Raw genomic sequence first — 20,598 nt, forward strand, 5'->3', positions numbered from 1 at the left:
GGAATTAACAAAACTGTATTACCTGTGTTTTGATGATTTCATCATCACGGTGTATTTTCAGCGTATATCCTCGGTTGCAGGTGATGGTGCAACGAGCTCCATTGAAGTATCCAGGACTATTACACTTCATCTCTGCATTACTGATCATCGGCTTCTGACATTCAATGGCATCGCACGAGTAATGAACGCAACTGAGGGATTACAGAAATTACCATGTATTATGATGATATAAAGTTAAATGACCTTATCAATTCTACTGGGTAAAATTTCCTTTTACACCTATTATATATTTTACTTTAACCCTCTATTGCTTTGGTGCATTCACATTTACCATTGTTCTGCAAATTTTCGTGAGGGAAATCCTGCCATTTCAAAAGGAATCTACGCGATTGTTCAAGATAGTTATGTTTGACCAACCGAAAGCTGCTTGGTTTGAAAATGACTTCTGTGTAAGCTGTGCTTTATACATCGCTATAATGTTGACAGCAGAAAATTGACCTTTTTGGCAGGAAAAGATTTCACCAATCTGACCGCATCTTTATGAAAGCACAACTGTGGAACAATGGAAATGAATTCATCAAATTAATCAAAGACAGCTTTACTAATTACTACATGATAGACTATAACTACGACATTTACTCTATATTACTGCATCCGTATCACTTCCACTGTTGCACAAATTTGTTATTTAAAGAGAAAACACTGAGAAAACATTTCACAATCTCTTATACCAAACAAATAATTTATATCACTATTAATGCATTTAAATGAATTTTTGCTCACTAGCAAATGTGAATCATATTTTAATGGGTGGAAAACAAAAAGCTTTGCTGATGACTGTCAGGATGTAGCATGACCAAGAAAAAGCTTTTTTTCATTTTTTTTTTTTTTTTCCAAAGTCATGCCTTTATTATTAATCATTTATTGCCATCTTTTATGCATCATGTGCTTGCAAAGTGAAGAAGATTAATTTATTACCTAACATTGTGCAATAGAGGATTAAAAAAAAAAGTGTCATCAATATATCTTCACTATTGCAATAGAATTATTATAATATCTTATCTTAGACCACATCTAGCTACCCTTACGGAACAAAAATATATGGGAATATACTGCAAAACATAATGCGATGTATTACATTATACATTTCCATATATGGGTAATTAGTGCTTACATTTTTTTCAATATACTGCAATATATGTATTGACAATGTATGGCTATATTTTATATATATAAAAAATATTTAGAAATAAAGACAAAAAATAGCATTACATGTAATATTCATAAAGTTTTATCCTTTATTGTGTACATATATTGCACACACATACTGTATATACACAAATTCACAGAATAGCACAGTTACAGCAGATTTCTAGTTCCCAGCATGCTTGGCTTCTGACTATTAAAGGAGAGTAAATGTTAAAATTAAATGTTATTTCATGTGTTTTTACTCAATATTAATATAGGGGGAGATCTGTTAGTGTTTGATGTTCTATTATTTTGGAATTTAAAAGGGTTTCTGGTCTGTGTGAGTTTTTGGGGTTGACACTGTGCTGAAGAGCCTGTGGTTCGGTTGACAATTGGCCGAAAACCATAAAGACGATATATTACTTAATTTAAAAAGTAATGGCTGTGCACTCCTTAGCACAGTGATAGTCTCTTTGCTAAATACTTTAGTACATGCAGGTGTGCTTGACTTGTGCTATTTTTAACTAGCTTGAAAATATGAAACATTTATTGTATATAATTATAAAATATAAGAAATACATTACATTATATATTTCTCTGTATATGTGTGTTTCTACTGCATGAGTAAATATATCTGCAATATATTTATACATATGCTGTACCATATTTGATCACATATAAATCTATATATTATGAAGTGTATTACTGAATATAAAATTACATGCATTATGATATATTAGTAAATATATTGTCACATATTTTTCAATATATGAAAAGCGGCAATTCCTTATGTATTATTCAATATATTGTAATATATTAACACAATATATTATGCTGTATATTTTCAAATATACCATTAATTCATTTAATATATTGATCATTCATACATAGGGAAATATATTTTCTTTTCATAAGGGTAGATATGCTGAGGACTGGCAAAACATTTACTCTCCACACTGACATGACAGGGAGCAATGGTAGATTATCTACTCACCTTTGACCCATGGGGTTATAGATTTCATTGCTCTGGCAGCCACTGATAGTGATGGGGTCAAAATACTGAAAGGAGCGCAGTCCAACACCTGAGATGGCCACCAGAGGAGAGCCGAAGCTCACTATAATGGCTTTTGTCCTGTAAAAGGCAACGCTCAGGTCGTGACTCACAGGAATCACCAGTGGATTGTTCCGGCAGCTCAGCCTCCAGTCCCCTACAACCATCCAGCCATTGCACAATATACAGAACAAAATTTACCCTCCACTTTTGTTTTCTAGAAACACATATCTTGGAGTAAAAAGAGTGTTAACATTTTATTGAGATAAGGGTGAGACTGACCAAGAGGATGGGTTTGTTCCTTAGTGTCCACCAGCTGAACAGTAATGTTGTGTTGTCTCTGGTCAATGTCAGCTGTTCCATCAGCGGCCAGATGGATAATGACCGCAGCAGCCACCATAGGATGGGCGTAATAGGCCTATTAAGAGATGAAAAAAAGGCTCACTGTCATTTCTATCATTTTATTTGTGATTGTGATTTTATCAAGTAGCATTTGCTCATGGATCAACATCTTTTTTGATTAAACAGTCATAAACCTGTACATTCTTAACTCGAGTCTTAAGGCCTCTTCACAACAAGGACAATAGCAATAGTGATAACAATAAAGTAGTTCTAAAATGTAGTTCTAAAAATAGTTTTAAACATAAAAGAATAGCAGAGTTCACTCTCATATCAGGCGAGGTGAGGCGCGTCTCAAACGAGCCTAATGTCAGCTTCTGATTGTCAATCAAGTCGATCACAGGCATGCAGGAAATATGGCGGGAGATGCAGCATCTCATTCCCATGAATTCAACCATGGTTACAGTTGTACCCTGAGATGTTCCCTTTCAAGGGAACTCTTGCTGCATCTGAAGTTACGAAGCTATGGGAATGTAAATACTTACTCCAACGTACTGACAATTGCCTGTCTAGTGTGAATCCTGGCGAGCAAAACCTAGGACATGAGCACCGGTGTGGAGTTCAAGTCTAGGTGGTAGAACCTCACAAATGTGTGCAGAGAGAACCAGCCTGCTGCATCACAAACTTCTTGTAGGGATAGCCCTGACACCAAGGCTTTTGAAGCTGCCATACTTCTAGTTGAATGAGCTCTGACAGCTATAGGTGAGGTCTGTCTCATATGCAAGAGAAATAACTTTGAATATCCACTGACTATGACTATCCTCATCCTTTGCTTGGATGCTAGGGACCCTTGTCTAGGTGACCCGAAGCACACAAACAATTGATGAGACTTTCACCACAGGGCAGCTCTGTGGACATAAGCATCCAATGCCCTGCCTGGACATAGCATCGCTTCTCCTGGAACAACGTCTGAAAAGGAGGAGAGCAAAACGCATGCAACACTATAGATCGCATCACATTAGTGGGGACCTTAGGCACGTACCCTGGTCTAGGGTGTAGAAAAGCTTTCACAATTCCAGGTGCAAACTCCAAACACGAAGGGGCAACCGACAGGACCTGAAGGTCCCCTACTCTCTTTAGAGATGTAATATCCAGCAGAAAATGTTTTTAAGGTTAGAAATTTCTCTGCAATGATTTTAATGTGCTCAAAAGGAAGCCATCGACAGGCCTTCCAGAACATTGGCCAGATCCAAAGTCAGAATCCTTGTGTGGCTTGCAGGTGTCAGCCTCAAATGACCATGTAGGAAATGTGACACCAATGGGTTTCTCCCCAAGGACTCACCACCATTGAAGGACAGATCTTGAAGGAACTCCAGCAGTGAACAAATGGTGCAGTTAACTGGGTCCAACTGATGATTTCCAAACCATGAAGTGAAAACTATCCACTTCAAGGCATACAGTTTCCTCGAGGAGGGAGCTCTAGAGTTAAGTATGGTCTCAACAACCTCAGTTGAGAAGCCAGAGTTTAAGAGTTGCCCCCCCTCAGAGGCCAAGCCCACAGTTTCCACAATTCCGGTCATGGGTATTGTGCCCTTGCCTGAATGAGAAGGCCCATCCTAAAGGGAAAGTCCCATGAAGAGCCGTTGAGGAGAGACATCAGGTCCGAAAGCCATACTCAGGCCGGCCAGAATGGAGCTACAAATATTAATTGGACCCCATCTAAAGCCGTTGCGTGTAACCTTGATCATGCAAAATAGGTTAACCCTTCATGGAAAACCCCTTAGGTCTTGAGCCACTACTGCAAAGGTCTGTACAGCAGGCCAAAAGGTGTCACGTTGGACACAGCTGCCATCAGACCTGACAGTTTTTGATACTGTTTGACAGGTGATGGAGTGGCCTAGCTTTATATTGTTTATGGCTGAAAGGATCGATTCAATATGATCGGGTGACTGACATGGCTGCATCATCATCGAGTCCCATACCACTCCCAGAAGGTGGTCCACTGTAATGGAGAAAGCACACTTTTCTTGGCGTTCAGCCTTAACTCCCTCATATGGGTGAGGATGACATCTCGATGCCAAACCACCATTTGCTCCAATTGAGCCAGAATCAACCAATCATCGATATAGTTCAGTATGCGAATGTCCTGGAGTGGTAACTCAGCCAGAACTGCATCCATGCCTTTTGTGGGGTGCAGGGTGTAAAGCTAGGCCAAAAGGATGAACCTGATACTGTTAAGCTTCACCTCCGAAAGTGAACCTGAGGAACTTGCCGTGTTGAGGAAGGATGGATATATGGAAGTATAAGTCCTTGAGATCTATTGTGACAAACCAGTCCTCGGGTCTGATTAGAGTCACAATTAGTTTAAACATTAACATCTTGAACTTTAATATTTTTAATATGCGATTCACCTGGTGCAGATCTAGAATTGGATGCAACTCCTCATCCTTTTACAGAATGATAAAATTCCTGCCTGTAGAATCCAGACACTCTCTCGGGTGGAGGAACACGTTCTATGGCCTTCTTCGCCAAAAGAGCTATGACTTCTTGTTCCATTACCAGAGCCTGCTTGTGAGCACGATCCTGTTGAACTGAGGCAGATAAGAACTGAACTGAATTCTGTAGCATTCTTCTATAGTTTGCAGGACTCACTGAGACACATACGGCAGAAGTTTCCATGCTGCCAGATGGTCTACTAAGGTAACCAGCCTCTCAAGACTGGTATCTGGTGTATTTCGAGTAGTCAGCTCTGCGCCTTAAAGCGGATGACCACCAGGGAACAACTGAACTGGCTTCTCTGAAGTCTTCCTTGGAGAGGGCGAGTCTCCCAGTGCTGCAACATCTTCGGGCAGGCACTGAGACCTGAACTCGCTGGAAACCACTGCACCCCAAAGCACCAGAGGTGTCGGGATTGGCAGAATGGCCACCTGAGAGCACAGAGGAAAAGCAGGCATCGTATGATGAGGTTTAAGCCACTTCTTCCTGCAGGGGCCTGCCCTCAGAGGCCTGATACCACTGGGCATCAGGACCCCTTAGCCGAAGCCTTCTTGGAAATACGAGGAGTTGGTAGGCGGCTGGGACCTCTCCTTGGTATCCTCTCAGATCTGAGCTTGGCAAGAAGATACCTCTGGAATGCCACGGCTTGATCTACCTTCTGAAACATCTTGACGTCAGTGGTGACTGTGTCACCAAAGAAGCCAGGAGGGGAAAGTGGGGCATTCAGAAGAAACTATTTATCCTTCTCTTTGATCCCAGAAAGATTTAAACAAAGATGCCTCTCTGCGGCCACCAGGGCTGCCATACTGATTGGCTTCACCACTCAGTAATATGGCTGCCGTTGCATCATCCAGGTGGATGCTACACATTGGTGGTGGTTGAGGAGATTACATCTTTCCATATGTAAAGCACTTTGAGTACCCAGAAAAGCACTGTATGAATGTAACATATCATTATTATTTTTTATTATTATAGATAGACTGGAGCATTCTCAGAGGTAACTGCTCAAAATGAGAACAATCAACCCCTTGAGAGCTGTCCGTGCATGCTCTGCTACCAAACAAACATCACATAAAGTGTGCGTATTCCCACCCATGATGTGGTGAGGGCAGGGAGAAAAACAAAAATTAAAACGCTGTTTGCTCGCCATTTCACTTATTTTCTAATATATATGCTTCTTATGGGACAAACAACATCAATTAGACAGACAATTATGAACTCAGAGCACTTGGTAAAGGCACAGAAGCTGACATTATTTGGTCTGGGTGCGCTTTATCCTGGTCATGACGTTACAGTAGGACGTCCCGCAATGCCATTGGACTGATTACACACGTGCTTCAAGAAGGAAAGTCACATCATTATACTGATTTATGTACTTGATGTGATATGACATCAATCTGTTCAACTGAAAGTAAAAAGAGAGATCACCATAATTAGCCATCTCTTACCTTTAGCCAATATTGCGAAGTCCAGCTGTGCTGCTGAGACTCCTCACAAGGAAACCAAGCATACTGAGACACGCCATGTGACAGGTCAAAAACCTTCGACTGACAGCTCTGAGTTAACAAACACAAGATATATTTATTGTTTTTATCTTCCTTATTGAATTTGGCCATTAAAATGGTTGAATTTTTGCCAAATAACTAAGGACAAGTGATGTATATCCTGATTGTATGTTTCAAAGAGGAATCCTGTAAAAAAAAAATTATATATATATATATATATATATATATATATATATATATATATATATATATATATATATATATATATATATATATATATATATATAAGCACTATATAAAAGCACTAAAACAGAGTAATGATGAGGCTGGAAGTTCTGGAAGTTCACAATTGGCCCCACAAGTGGCCAGGTTAAAGTGCCACTCCAGATCAGACTGAAAGCCAGTGAAATCCGGGTAAACAGGGTGAACTGACCTACTACTCTCTTCTGAGAACTGTGAGCACACCGCAATAGCATCAGAACTGGCCCAAACTCTAGTGACTGTTGAGTTTCAGAATTACTCAAATTAAGAAGTTTGACACTCTGTGTGAGAATGAAATTCACCAATCATACAAGCTTACATGGAAGGTCATGTTGGACTGAAATGGAAGTTCTGTACACTGCTGGTAACGGTTTTCTGACATTAAGGGCAAATTAGGACATTATGGGCCAGATTCACTAACAGCTTGGCCAGCGCAAACCCTCTTTTGGCATTAAAAAATTACTGTCGGGATTTACTAAAGACATGCAGTGCAAAATTAGTGCTGAGAAGGTGTGGACTGAGTTGGTTTTTGGCTGACCTTATTGCATATGCATTTGTAGGAGTTTCCCTTTCAGATGCAAAATTTATGGGAGAAGAGTATTTAAATGAATCACGCAACATGATTTACTAATCTTTGCGCTCGTCAATTTACTGATATTTGCGCCATTATTTAACACCCCAAAAAAGCATGTCTTAACCCATTTTGCAACATGGCTGCATGGCACAGGGAGCGCGTGGCAGAAGGGAGAAAACATTTTCCCCTCATATTAATTTCTTTGGAATGCCAGAGGAAGACGTTATCCGAACATATCGTTAGCATATATAAATATAAATATAAATATATATATATATATATATATATATATATATATATATATATATATATATATATCCAGAGGAAGACGTTATCCGAACATATCGTTAGCCTATATATATATATATATATATATATATATATATATATATATATATATATATATATATATATATATATATATATATATATTGTGTATATATATACATATACAGGCCAACATGGCTTGGCAAAGGATATTAAGCCTGCAGGTACAATGCCGGTAACAGTTTTCTGATATTAAGGGCAGCTTAGGACATTATATCAACAAAAAAAAAACCTTAAAATGCAATTTTCTTTTTCATTTTTTTTTTTTTTTTTTAGGACAAAGCAAAAAAAAAAAAAAAAAAAGAAGAAACATAAATAAACACTGTACTCTTCTATGCAACATTTTGTTAATTGACTTGTTTTATTTTAAATTTTTTCCTCATTTCTATTAAGTCCATATTTATATGAAAATCTAAAACCCAGTTTTCATTTTTTTTTTTGCCTTTCTAGTGGCATTTTCACTGAACAGCTAACTCCTAGTCCAAGTCTTCTAAAATCTTTGCCCTTGTTTCACGGTGAATTGCATCGAGTGTATTTCATTTCACTGTAGAATAATGTGACAGAGAACCTCACTGAACCCCTTGAACCCAACTGTGGGGTGACAGTGTTGCAACGCTAGGTGACACTGGTGAGCTGCACGCTTCCTCACAGAGTGAATGGCACTAATTATGTGTTCGATGTTTGTGTATGTGCAACAGCAGCGGGAGCAGATCAGGGCAGCAGTGGTATCGCTTATGCTGTCTCCTACAGCTGCAGATTTTGACGTCCCTGGGATTTTTGGGGTAGTATATCCAGAGGGTATTTTCTGCTTGGTCAGCAGTAAAGCTGTGCTGGTAACTGTCTGGCCTTTACATTGACCTCATTTCCCCTCCAAACATTTATCTCTCTGTTTAACATCAACTTGAGAGCTTCAAGGCGCTTGAAACCTCACTTCAAGATGAAAATTCTAGAAAATCTGTTTTCTATTTTTCTTTAGAAAAATAAACAGTTCATTTTAACTTCTACAGATAAATATATGACTCAATCAGTACAAAAGAAAACATATTACAGATAAGAAATGAGATTTAGATTTCCTGTAATTAATTAATCTGATTTGCTTAATTAAATGAGAATATTTTTCTTGTTTTAAAGCCTACATTTCTTAATATTTTGATTACATATACTGTAGACATATTTGAAGAATTTTGTGATTTAAGTAAATTAACATTTTTTTTGACTGAAAACAAGTTAAGATACATAATACAAGTGAAGATAAAACATAGTATTAATGCAGGTCATTCTTGGTGTCATCATTTAATTTTTTAAACAACTGAAAACATTTCACCAGTTGTTCTTACATTTCACAAAGACAATCTTTCTAGACAGAAATAAATATGTCTTTCGAAGTGGAATCATCTTAGAGTTCACAGATCTAGAGGTGATGTAACATTACATGAATTAGATTGAGAGACCGGCAATTCACTTCATTCACTACTCTAAGACAGCTCTGCGGGGAGAGAGCTGACTGGAGCAGGGGGATTCATAACATCTTTTTCATCTCTAAATGCCTTATAAAATTTGAATGAAACTGTTACAAAATTAGCTGCAAAACTAGAGAATTCTGATGTAATGCTTAAAAGAGATGTAGAAAGGGAGAAATGGGGTGCAAAAAAAGAGAATGAGAGGATGTTAGTTTCTGCACTCCTCGCTTTGCTCTTCCATAGTCTCCTGAGATTCCTCTCTCCTTTTCTCTCTCTTTATCTCTCTCTCTCAGCACGCCACAGTAACCTCAATGACACCATTCCCTGGTCCACCACCTCCACTCCATTGATTCAAGTACACTACTGTACACAGTTGAAGGGGTGGATTCTGGAATCCACTGCCGCTTCAATATATATCTTTTAAGTTATAAATCAACATTTATATTTCTGTTAAATTATTTGAATTACTTCTTCAATGTATGTTAAAGGATCTATTTTCCTCTGTACCTCTCACTGAGAGAAAAGAACATGTTATCAGTATGTTTTGGGGAAAGTTTCCTGCTCAGAGCCGAGCTCAGATCAACTTCAGCCTTGAAGAAGCTGTGAATCATGTGTATCTGTGCATGTGCGCTAAGTGTTTTGTGCAGGTCCCTTTGTACTGGACAACTGGCATTCTGCTCGAGACCAGCAGACGCCACATCATGACCCCAAAAGGACATCCGGTACCTAAATCTAGGGTCCCCCTCGTCATCACCGTGATGAAGGGAGATATGCTTCTTACTATCTGTCCACGTGTGGAAAATTTCTAATCTTGTCTATTTTCCTTAGCCAATCAGAATCATCCAACCTGAAGTAATGACGTAGTTAGTGGACTCTGTTAGAGTATAATTGTTGTGGAAATATGAATGTACGCAGAGCGGCCTACGAACTCCTTGTGAGACTTGAAGCTGGCTTCTGCTTATGAAACTGCAAACTATTCTTCATAAAATTTTTCTTCAATTTATTATTTTTTTAAACTTTGACTCCGGGTCTTTATTCAACATATCTGGTTTCAAGGGTCCTAAACTGTTTATCCCCAACACAGTCTGTACTGAAAGTTCGTTGGCTGCTGTGCCACACAATAAGTGAAGAAGCAATTAGTCGTTCTGGTACGCAACTAACATTGATCACCAACAGATTCACTTAAGCTGCAAGTCTGTTTCCATCTTGAAAGGATTTACATTTATATAAAAAAAACTTGCGAGAAGTGAAAGTACAAATTCCACACAAAGGTTTATTGGCAAGACTAACTATTTAAAGTCATTGTAACCTATGTGCCACCGTTTCCCATTATGAGCCACAATACACATTTTCAAGCAACAATGAGGTTCAAGCTCAACTGTGAAAAATGGGCATTTCTCAGTGCCATAAATCCTTAGGTTGCGCACAGCATGATAGGAATAGTTTTGTGACATGATTAATTCAGGAGCTTGCACGATTTTGGGCGCAGGAGACTCGCGCTCCACAAACATCACGAGAGGGGGGAGAGGAGGTGGAGAAGTGGCCAATAAAACTGTAAAATTACAAATGTATCATGTTGAAATATCCAGGGAGTAAAACAACACAGTTTTTTTAGACGTCCCTCAGAAAGAGCCAATTCTTTACTACTTCCATGTGTGAAGGGTTAGAGCAATGTCTCAAATCTCTCCTTAACAGAATGTGCTTCTCAGCCATTTATTGTCAAAAACTGCACATTTCAATCTGACTTCATCGTCATTATAAACAATATTTTAGATCTGAGTTTTTTCTGTTTTAAGTTAAAAGAGCCACTTGTGGTCATATATAATAACTGCTCATTTCAATAAGCCACCATTTCTCCTTGAAAGACCCCATAAAATGGCTTGGCAAGTGGTTTCCTTTCCTGTGTCTATGTGTTTTCCTATTAAAACAGGAAGTTTGAATGGGACTTAAAAAAAAAGAAAAAAAAAAAAGCCATTAGCCTTTAGATAATGATAAATGATTTGCTTCTTGCTAATTGATTACAGGTGATATTAGTGGGAGGGACATTCTCATTCTAGAGAGCATTTGCGTTAAAAACATTTTTAGTTAAATGAAATACAACTGGAATAAAATAAAAAACTAAATAATATTAGATTTAAAAAAATAATAGAAATGTTACCTCTGCAACTAACTGAAAAAAGTTTAGGTTTAATCATTAATATAGTAACTAGGCCTTAATAATAGTAAAAAAAACAAGATATGACATTCAATGTATGTAAGGTAGTACAACTAGATCACTTTTATTAAATCCAAAAGGTTTTATTTATATTTTGCTACATATAAAGGTATTTTAAAGTTTTCGAAGAGTCAAAAGGTAATTCGGTTTAATCTTCCAAAGGCCAATACAGCCATTTCACTAGTGATTAAAATATCTTTAATGTATATATATATTTTTATTTTGGCATTATTTTATAACATCATATAAATGGTATTAAAATTATGTGTAGAAGTCATTGCTTTGTTATGAGAAAGAATGTCCGGAAAAATTAATTTCATCGATTTCATTCGGAGTAACCAATATAAAGGTACCATTTTGGATCAAGTTATGCGTTCAATATCAGGTGACAGGATGTGATCATTCAGACACCTGCAAAGGACCACATGGTTGTGAAGCAAAGTTACTAACTCTATCTGAACTATTTGAAGAAAATCATGTTTTGGTTAAACCGAATTACTTTTTTGGTGACAAATTTTGTCAATCTTTCTTTTGTCAAGAAAGAAAGAAAGAAAGAGGAAAAACAGTGATAATTGATTATAAAAACCACATAATCGCATTGTTAACACTTCATAAAACTTGAAAATTAATTATATCTCCATTGTGTTTTTATACACTTTTAAAAATCTTTCATCAATGACCCATATACAAAAAAAACATACATACATACATACATACACACATAAATATAAGGCTTAAGCCTAGTCCCAGACAAGCAGCTTGGACTGACATATCATAAAATTTGTCAGTGCCATTATTTTGTCTTAAGATGCACACCACACTCTAAAAAATGCTGGGTTAAAAACAACCCAAGTTGGGTTGAAAATGGACAAACCCAGCAATTGGGTTGTTTTGACCCAGCGGTAGGGTTAAATGTTTGCCCAACCTGCTGGGTAGTTTTATTTAACTCAACTATTGTTTAAAAATTACTGTATTGCTAAATTAAAATTAACCCAAAGTATGTTGGAAATGAACATGTATTAATGTTCAATGAATAAACATTTTTAACAATAAACATTTATTAAATTGCTTATTAATAAATTTATATTAATAAACTATTAAACTATTAAGTTTATATTAATAAAATATTAAAGCTTATTAATAAACATTCACCTTTTGTCTATTATTGTTGCCTCTAATTGCATCTGGTTTTTCATTTCCCAACTATTTTGGGTTCATTTTAAGCTAGCCATATAGCAATTTGCAAACAATAGTTGGTTTAAATAAAACTACCCAGCAGGTTGGGCAAACATTTAACCCAACCGCTGGGTTAAAACAACCCAATCGCTGGGTTTGTCCATTTTCAACCCAACTTGGGTTGTTTTTAACCCAGCATTTTTTAGAATGCAGTAATGTTGTTTTCTTTCTTTCTATGGCATGTTTATAAAAGCTACTTAAATGTCCTAAATGAATTAAGGCCTAAACCTGGTTTAATCTAAACCCTGTCTGTGAAACCAGGCCAATGTCTCTTGAGGCATACGCAGTGAGTGTGTGGTCTTACCTTCGTCACTGCGGGATATCCAACAGCCACCTCTGCTGGACAGTGCATCTTCTCCTCATTGGACACCTCCACTGCAGTGGCCCATTGATCCAGGAAGCCGCTCGGGGTATAGAGACCACAGTCCCTTACACTCGCCTCACGCTCAAAGTCCTCACACACACCATCACCATCGTAGAAGTAACACAAGCTGGGCTCATCTTCAGAGGAGAGAGGCAGAGATGAACCAGTATGAGTAATACTGAACCACTGCATAAAAATCCCATTTTAAATGCTATGATCAGCAGACTGTTAGAGCTGGTAGCAGTTAATTCCATCCTCAGCTTTAACCCAGTGGTTCTCAGACATTTTCAGGTGGTGGACGACTTGTAAAACAAAAATTTCAGACCACCTAAAACACTCTACTCATGTGCCTCAAGACAATCATGTGCAGTTTTTAAGTAATAATTTGAAAAAAATCCTTTATTTATACTAATTTGACTGTTGTTTTTGTTGTTGTTGTTTTTTTGGAAACACTGAAATTTGGTATGGTCACTAGTTATTTATTCATTGTTATCTTCCTTGGATTAAGGGATGATTGTATTTCGCTTGGGAAAAGTGTCCTGAAATAATATGCAAATAAATATTTAAAAACTAAAATACTTGTGTGGGTAATAACTAATTCAAAATAAATAAATCATTTTGATAATGATTGTTATTGTAATACAAGATATTGCAATAATAACAGTAACTTTAAAGTGGCATCAATATAACAGGAGTAAAACATTTTTCGGTAATATTTTATTTTGATAGTCCCTTTTGAACATTCTGTTGAATATAAGTGTTACAGTCACGCTTGTCCCGGACTCCGTTTCCCATGTTCCTCCCCATTCCACACCTGATCTCACTTCCCTCATCATCTCTTCCGCTCTCCCTGGATTCCCTGCACCTGTTCCTCATCATCAGCACTCCCTTTATGTTGGACTCACTCCTTGCACTCCTTGTCTGGTGTTGTTATGTTGTTGTTCATATGGTTGTTAGACGTATTCGCTGTTCTGTTCCCTTGTTGAATAAATACCCTATTTTCGTAGAAGTCCATTGCTGACTCATCCCTGCTGCAGCAACACCCTTTTGTAACAGAATAACGGACCAAACCTCAGGACTTCTACGATCAAAATGGGAATCTTCCTGGTCCATATTTACCCCGTGCCTCCCAAGGAAGAAGTCACAGCGGTGGACCAACAGGGCGGTCGCCATTGTCCACGGGCCTGCTCAAGCCCATGACTCTGCTCTAGCCCAGGAGCCCGCTACAGTCCATGAACCCGCTCCATTCATCCCTCCCGCTCTCCCTGGATTCCCTGCACCTGTTCCTCGTCATCAGCACACCCTTTATGTTGGACTCACTCCTTGCACTCCTTGTCCGTTGTTGTTCGTATGGTTTTTCAGACGTGTTCACTGTTCTGTTCCCTTGTTGAATAAATACGCTATTTTCGTAGAAGTCCGTTTCTGACTCATCCCTGCTGCAGCAACACCATTTTGTAACAATAAGTAACTTTGCAACTACATATCTACTAACTCTCATTAGGGTATTAGTAAACTCTCTGCTTAAAGGTGGGGTATCCGTTTTTCAACTACAATGTTTGGAAGTTAGTCGGGCCCATACCAACAACAAACGTCTAACCAATCAGCATTAAAGGGTGTATGACGGTCGTGGAGAAGGAGTAAGAGGGGGATTTGAGAAAAAAAAAACTCAAAGAGAAATGATGAGAGACAATATAAAAAGAGCTCAAAAGAATATTACTGGAATGAAGGTTTATGACTGGGCAAGTGCTTTAGGACCTGTTTTAATTTAAAAAAAGCTTTCCAGCGCTGGAGAGAGCTAGGCGGGAAGGCCTGAAAACACCTGAAGGCCTGAAGGCCTTGAACCCGCTTGTCATGTGAGTAAAACTGGGTTTGAGTGTCATGATTGTCTGGGGCTGCTGTGCTGAGACCGACTCTGAGCAGGGTGGTTAGAATTGAAGTGTGAGTTTTGGAGGCAGGGCAATGAAGAGAGGGGTGGGTTTGTTTGGGTTAATTTCAAACATCAACAATGTCTAACAGCGTAGTTGAAAAAATGTATACCCCATCTTTAATATCTGCCAACTCTTTATTGTGATGGTCCTCCAACAGACATGTCAACTTATTCTAACCCTAACCCTACCAGTTTACTAATACTCTAATGAGAGTTAGTTGACATGTAGGTGCAACATTACTTACAGGTGCATCTCAATAAATTAGAATATCATGATTTTTTTTTTTTTCTGTAATTTAATTCAAAAAGTAAAACTTAAATATATTTTAGATTTATTAGACAAAGTAAAATATTTCCAGACTTTTTTGTTTTCATTTTGATGATTACAGCTTGCTGCTCATTAAAATAAAAAAATAAAAAATCAGTATCTCAAATTATTAGAATATTTAATTTCAAGTTCTATTAAATTATCATTCTCAGGTTATAAATACTGGGTTTAGGTCAGTAATCCCAACAGCAGTCATGGGGAAGTCTGCCGACTTGACAGTTGTCCAGAAGACGATCATCAAGACCCTCTACAATGAGGGTAAGCCACAGAGCATCATTGCTGAAAGAGCTGGCTGTTCGCAGAGTGCTGTGCCAAAACATACTCATGGAAAGTTGACTGGAAGGAAAAAGTGTGGTAGGAAAAGGTGTACAAGTGAAAGGAATGACCGCAGATTTGAGAAAATTGTCAGGCGAAGCCGATTTAAGAACTTAGGAGAGCTTCAAAAGGAGTGGACTGAAGCTGGAGTCAGTGCATCAAGAGCCACCGCACACAGATGTCTTCAGGAAATGGGCTACAACTGTCACATTCCACGTACCAAGCCACTTCTGAACCAAAGACATCATCAGAAGGGTCTTACCTGGGCTAAGGAGAAAAAGAACTGGACTGTTGCTCAGTGGTCCAAAGTCCTCTTTTCAGATGAAAGTAAATTTTGCATTTCATTTGGAAATCAAGGTCCCAGAGTCCGGAGGAAGAGTGGAGAGGCACAGAAACCATGTTGCTTGAAGTTCAGTGTGAAGTTTCCACAGTCAGTGATGATTTGGGCTGCCATGTCATCTGCTGGTGTTGGTCCACTGTGTTTTCTGAAGTCCAGTCAACACAGCCATCTACCAGGAAATTTTAGAGCACTTCATGCTTCCTTCTGCTGACAAGCTTTATGGAGATGCTGATTTCATTTTCCAGCAGGATTTAGCACCTGCCCACACTGCCAAAGGTACCAAAAGCTGGTTCAGTGACCATGGTGTTACTGTGCTTGATTGGCCAGCAAACTCGCCTGACCTGAACCCCATAGAGAATCTATGCGGTATTGTCAAGAGGAAGATGAGAGACACAGATGACCTGAAGGCTGCTATTAAAGCAACCTGGGCTTCCATTACAACTGAGCAGTGCCACAGGCTGATTGCCTCCATGCCACGCCACACTGATGAAGTAATTCATGCAAAAGAAGGCACAACCAAGTATTGAGTGCAAGATGTGTTAAAGGGACCATCAAAATAAAGTGAAACCCATTTTTCCTTTTAGGATTATAAAACAGCTGACTTTTAATTGAGTTAAGTACAGGACATTCTCTTTAGTTTGTCATAAAGATTGTTTAGAACACTCATTGTTTTACTTGGCATTACTTCACAGTGTTAATACACGCTCTATTTTTTACTGGCTTTCAAACAAGGACAGTCATAAATCATCATTCATGATGACAGATTGATTATCTTTTATGACTGTACTTCATATATCAGCAGCCCAGACACATTTTCAGCAAAATGATCACCTCAATTAAAATCCCACTACCATTATCAGGTGAAGGACTTTAAGCTTCTTTTTAATAAGAGGTCTACCCTTTCAAAATATTGTTTTGTGTTGTTTGTTCTTTGTTTTGTGCCCTATTATGTCCCATTCCTGCTTTTACCCAGGCCCTGAGGTGTCAGCAAAATTTGAACGAGTATAGCTGACACTAAGGGAATGCTTTTATGCTTTTGACTGCATCGTTCTATCACCTGTTCAGTCCAGCCATCCTGGTAATCAACAGCTACAAGGTGTCAATCAATGCTAACAGCAGTCAGGAAACATGTTTGCAAGATGTTCACTTATCAAATCAAACACTCTTTCCCCAGCAGGCTCCAAACAACATTAACAAGGACAGACTATGTAAAGTTATAGGCATCCTCAGGCGCACAGCAGCCGCAGTACATCATTCAAAGGAAGCTACTATGTGTAAAGGGCAGTAGGATCCATGCTGCACCTTGTCACATCACTTCCTGTACTAAAAAGGCACAGGAAGTGTTTTATTAATACTGTGTTACTGCGTACGGTTCGCGTGACATGTTAAAAACACGCTGGAAAATATCTAGAAGCGCAAAGTTGACGTAACCATAGATCTTTGCCCTTCTGCTTGATCAGAGGTTTGTCTTGGGGTTCGTTCAACATAAATGCGAGTTTCACAAAAACATTAAGCTGAGATAAGTCATGTTATTTCTGTCAAGCATTCTGCTATTTTGGACAAAGCAACAAACCAAAAATTGAGATGTTGTTGAAAGTGACATAGAGAGCGCCAACTTTCCACACAAAGATGTAAAAAAACTGATCTAAAAAGCAAGTAGAATGTGCTGAAAATCAGTGGCCATTATTTAAAGTGATAGTTTAGCCAAAACCGAAAAATCTTCACTGACTTACCCTCATGTAGTTCCAAACATATATAGCTATTTTTTTTTTTCCAATGGAAAGCAAAAGGCGATTTTTTTTTTTTTTTTTAATGCACTGGTTGACCTAATACTACCACCACCACCACCAAGATTCTGAAGTGCGCATACGATGGACACTTTACTATTCCATGAGGCCACAGGATAGGATTTTGTGAATGGCAGTGAAGTGACTTGTAGATCACATGACAGTGACATGTCAAATTTAGTATGTTTTAATTACATTCATACTACACATATTTATTCTATATAGAACATACTCCTTATTAGTTCTAAGTAATTACTTATTCAAAATAATTCAGACGCAGCCAGAATATATGGGGTCATTGAATCATTCACGTACGTGATTTGTTCAATAACATGCATGTTTTTGGTTTTGTTAATTTATGAAAAGTGAGTTTCATACTCAACAATATCATAGACAAATATATCTGAAGATCTGAGACTGAAGATTTCAAGATTAAAATCCATGTGACTCATGCACTTTATTTCAAGTTTTCTAAATCCGTGTTTTATGTGACGCTGTTTACTGTTGCATCTGGAGTGAGATGACTTTGAGAACCGGATCAGTCTGATTTATAAACAAATCATTTAGACAATGTTTGTGAAATGAATAATTGAAAAATTACAACAACAACCAGATTCATCCATGAAAGTGATGTCTCTGTGACATTTATGTTGATTTATTTTCCCTTTTTTTGATGTAGATGACAAATTTAAATTTTTGTGTGAACTGTCCCTTTAAGGCAGCAAAGGATGCGAACTCATTGAACCTACTCCAAAAAAAGCGGAACTGCCAATTAAGCACTGTCGGGCACTAGTGCAACCTCAGACTTCTAGAGGTGTCCTAGAGGTCAGACAAGACTTCAGCTAGATGAATGTTGGCTACATTCAACAGCGAACTTCAAAAACCCTTCTTATCTGTTCTTCCTTTTCTGTCTCCTTTCTTTTCTCTGTCTTTTTTTTTACTCCACTCCAGCTTTCCGTCCACACGTTTAGAAGAAAAGGGGATTGTTGCATTACTGCTAACAGGAAGAAGTGCCACAAAGGTCTGCTAGTGCTCGTTAGGCAGATCTTAGAGCTCTACAGCAAAGAGTAAAGTCTTTTGTGAGGGGACTTAAATGCCTGTAAGAGGGTCCAATTATGCGGCCAATTGTTTTGACAGACTGATTAGCTCACAACTCAAAGCACTCTATTAACATCACAACCAGCTAACAAGTTTTGTGATATAAAGAGATAGTACAACAGAACTTTCTTGTCCTTTCACACATTGTCAGTGTAGGACACTGTGTGACACCGATGACAGGCTGAAGCCATGAGATTGATGGCTGGGCACCCGGGTAGAACTGACATCAATAGAGTGCTGAGAAGTAATGAGCAATACAGCTAAATGCTGCTGAAGCAAAACATCAATCAAACTGATGCTACACTTATATACTTTAATATACTTCTATTTTATTGTAAAAGTAATTCTCAACCCATATGCTTTTTTTTGTTTGTTTTGTTTTACAAAAAAAGCAGGTACACAAATGTATTTTGAAGGATCATTATGCAGCTCCTTTCCATAAAATGACAGTTATAGAACTATTTTACCATGACTTTCAAGTTCCCAAAAGAAGAATAAAAAAAACTTAAAGCACCAAAAGGCTACTGCACTATATTCCAAGTGTTCTGAAGTCATACAATAGCTTTGTGTGAGATACAGACTGAAACTTAAACGTTTATGAACATCACTGTATAGAAACGAGCTGTGCCAAGATTTTTCACAAATTTTCCCTTTGTTTTCCCCAGGAAAAAAAAAAAGCAAAACATATATGGGTTGGAATGACATAAAGACAAAGTTTATGAACTTTTCCTTTAACATTTCTACCTACAGATGACGGTCACGTACCAACACAGTTGAACAACGGCTCTTTCTTGCACTGGTTTGAGCAGCCATCTCCGTTAGCGAAGTTCATGTCATCACATTGCTCTCCAAGATATCTGAAAGGCAAACACATTTAAGTCATTAAAAGAGTTACATCACACAAAAAAACTTTACTGCTGGTTGCAAAAAAAAAAAAAAAACACTGGGATACACTGGAAATTTTCATTTAAAATACATTTGTTTAAGTTACTGCATACATTTGAGGGAAAAAAGTGTGTAAGCACTGCATTCAAAATGACATGAATGTGAGAGTAAAGAGAGTAAACTGACTTTTGGATGAGTCCATCTCCACAGTAGGGTGAGCCCAGCTGGTGAGAGAGAGGTGGAGATGGTTCACTTTCTGCTCTTCTAGACACTGTCAGCACGTGGTAGGTGTATGTTTCATCAGGCTTCAAGTCCCTGGAACACATAAACAATGGCTATTAATATGTTTTTGAACTTGCATGCAAGGTGTTAATTATGGGGTGGTTTAGGGAAGCCCAAACCTCCCAAATCAAAGCTTGCATTCCTAACAATGTGGTTGAATAAAAGGTTTTCAGACAGTTTAATAAAACTTTCAAAAAAGTCCAGTACAAATGTTACTGCTGCTCATCAATGACAGCTATCATCAATGACACAGCTTATAAGTACTTCAACAAAACATGACAAGTACAGTCATTTTTAATCACTTTATTATAGAATGTGCACAATTTTCTATAATATCTCCATATCAAAAATATATCACAAAAACATTAATATAATTACTTTAACAAACCTTTAATAGCAATCTGCTTACCTCTACCTATGTTTGTTAAGATATTAACAGTGTTTAAATATTTACAGCTGAGAGATAGAAAATTGCTTTGGAATGAGCGTTTATGGGACAGTTCTAATGTTTGTCATTATATAAGGCGATAAGCACTCAGTCCATTTAATTTAAGTGATTTCTTGCAAAACAAACTGTCTCCTTTTATCTTCAAGCACCAACAATTAGATGCTAAGAAAGG

At 37.9% G+C, this 20,598-nt stretch overlaps 1 protein-coding gene across 1 annotated transcript in view; it reads right to left on the reverse strand.

Moving 5' to 3' along the window:
- Nucleotides 1–20,598, reverse strand: part of pappab (pregnancy-associated plasma protein A, pappalysin 1b) — a 102,288-nt gene that overhangs the window by 40,018 nt on the left and 41,672 nt on the right. The window contains exons 8-14 of the mRNA XM_067407521.1: nt 19,883–20,011; nt 19,577–19,668; nt 12,957–13,153; nt 6,523–6,630; nt 2,522–2,657; nt 2,183–2,396; nt 23–191 (exon numbers count right to left, since the gene is read on the reverse strand). Coding sequence (XP_067263622.1) covers nt 23–191; nt 2,183–2,396; nt 2,522–2,657; nt 6,523–6,630; nt 12,957–13,153; nt 19,577–19,668; nt 19,883–20,011 — 1,045 coding nt within the window. The remainder of the gene's footprint in view (nt 1–22; nt 192–2,182; nt 2,397–2,521; nt 2,658–6,522; nt 6,631–12,956; nt 13,154–19,576; nt 19,669–19,882; nt 20,012–20,598) is intronic.

The sequence above is a fragment of the Chanodichthys erythropterus genome, chromosome 13, assembly GCF_024489055.1.
Source record: "Chanodichthys erythropterus isolate Z2021 chromosome 13, ASM2448905v1, whole genome shotgun sequence".
NCBI lineage: Eukaryota > Metazoa > Chordata > Actinopteri > Cypriniformes > Xenocyprididae > Chanodichthys > Chanodichthys erythropterus.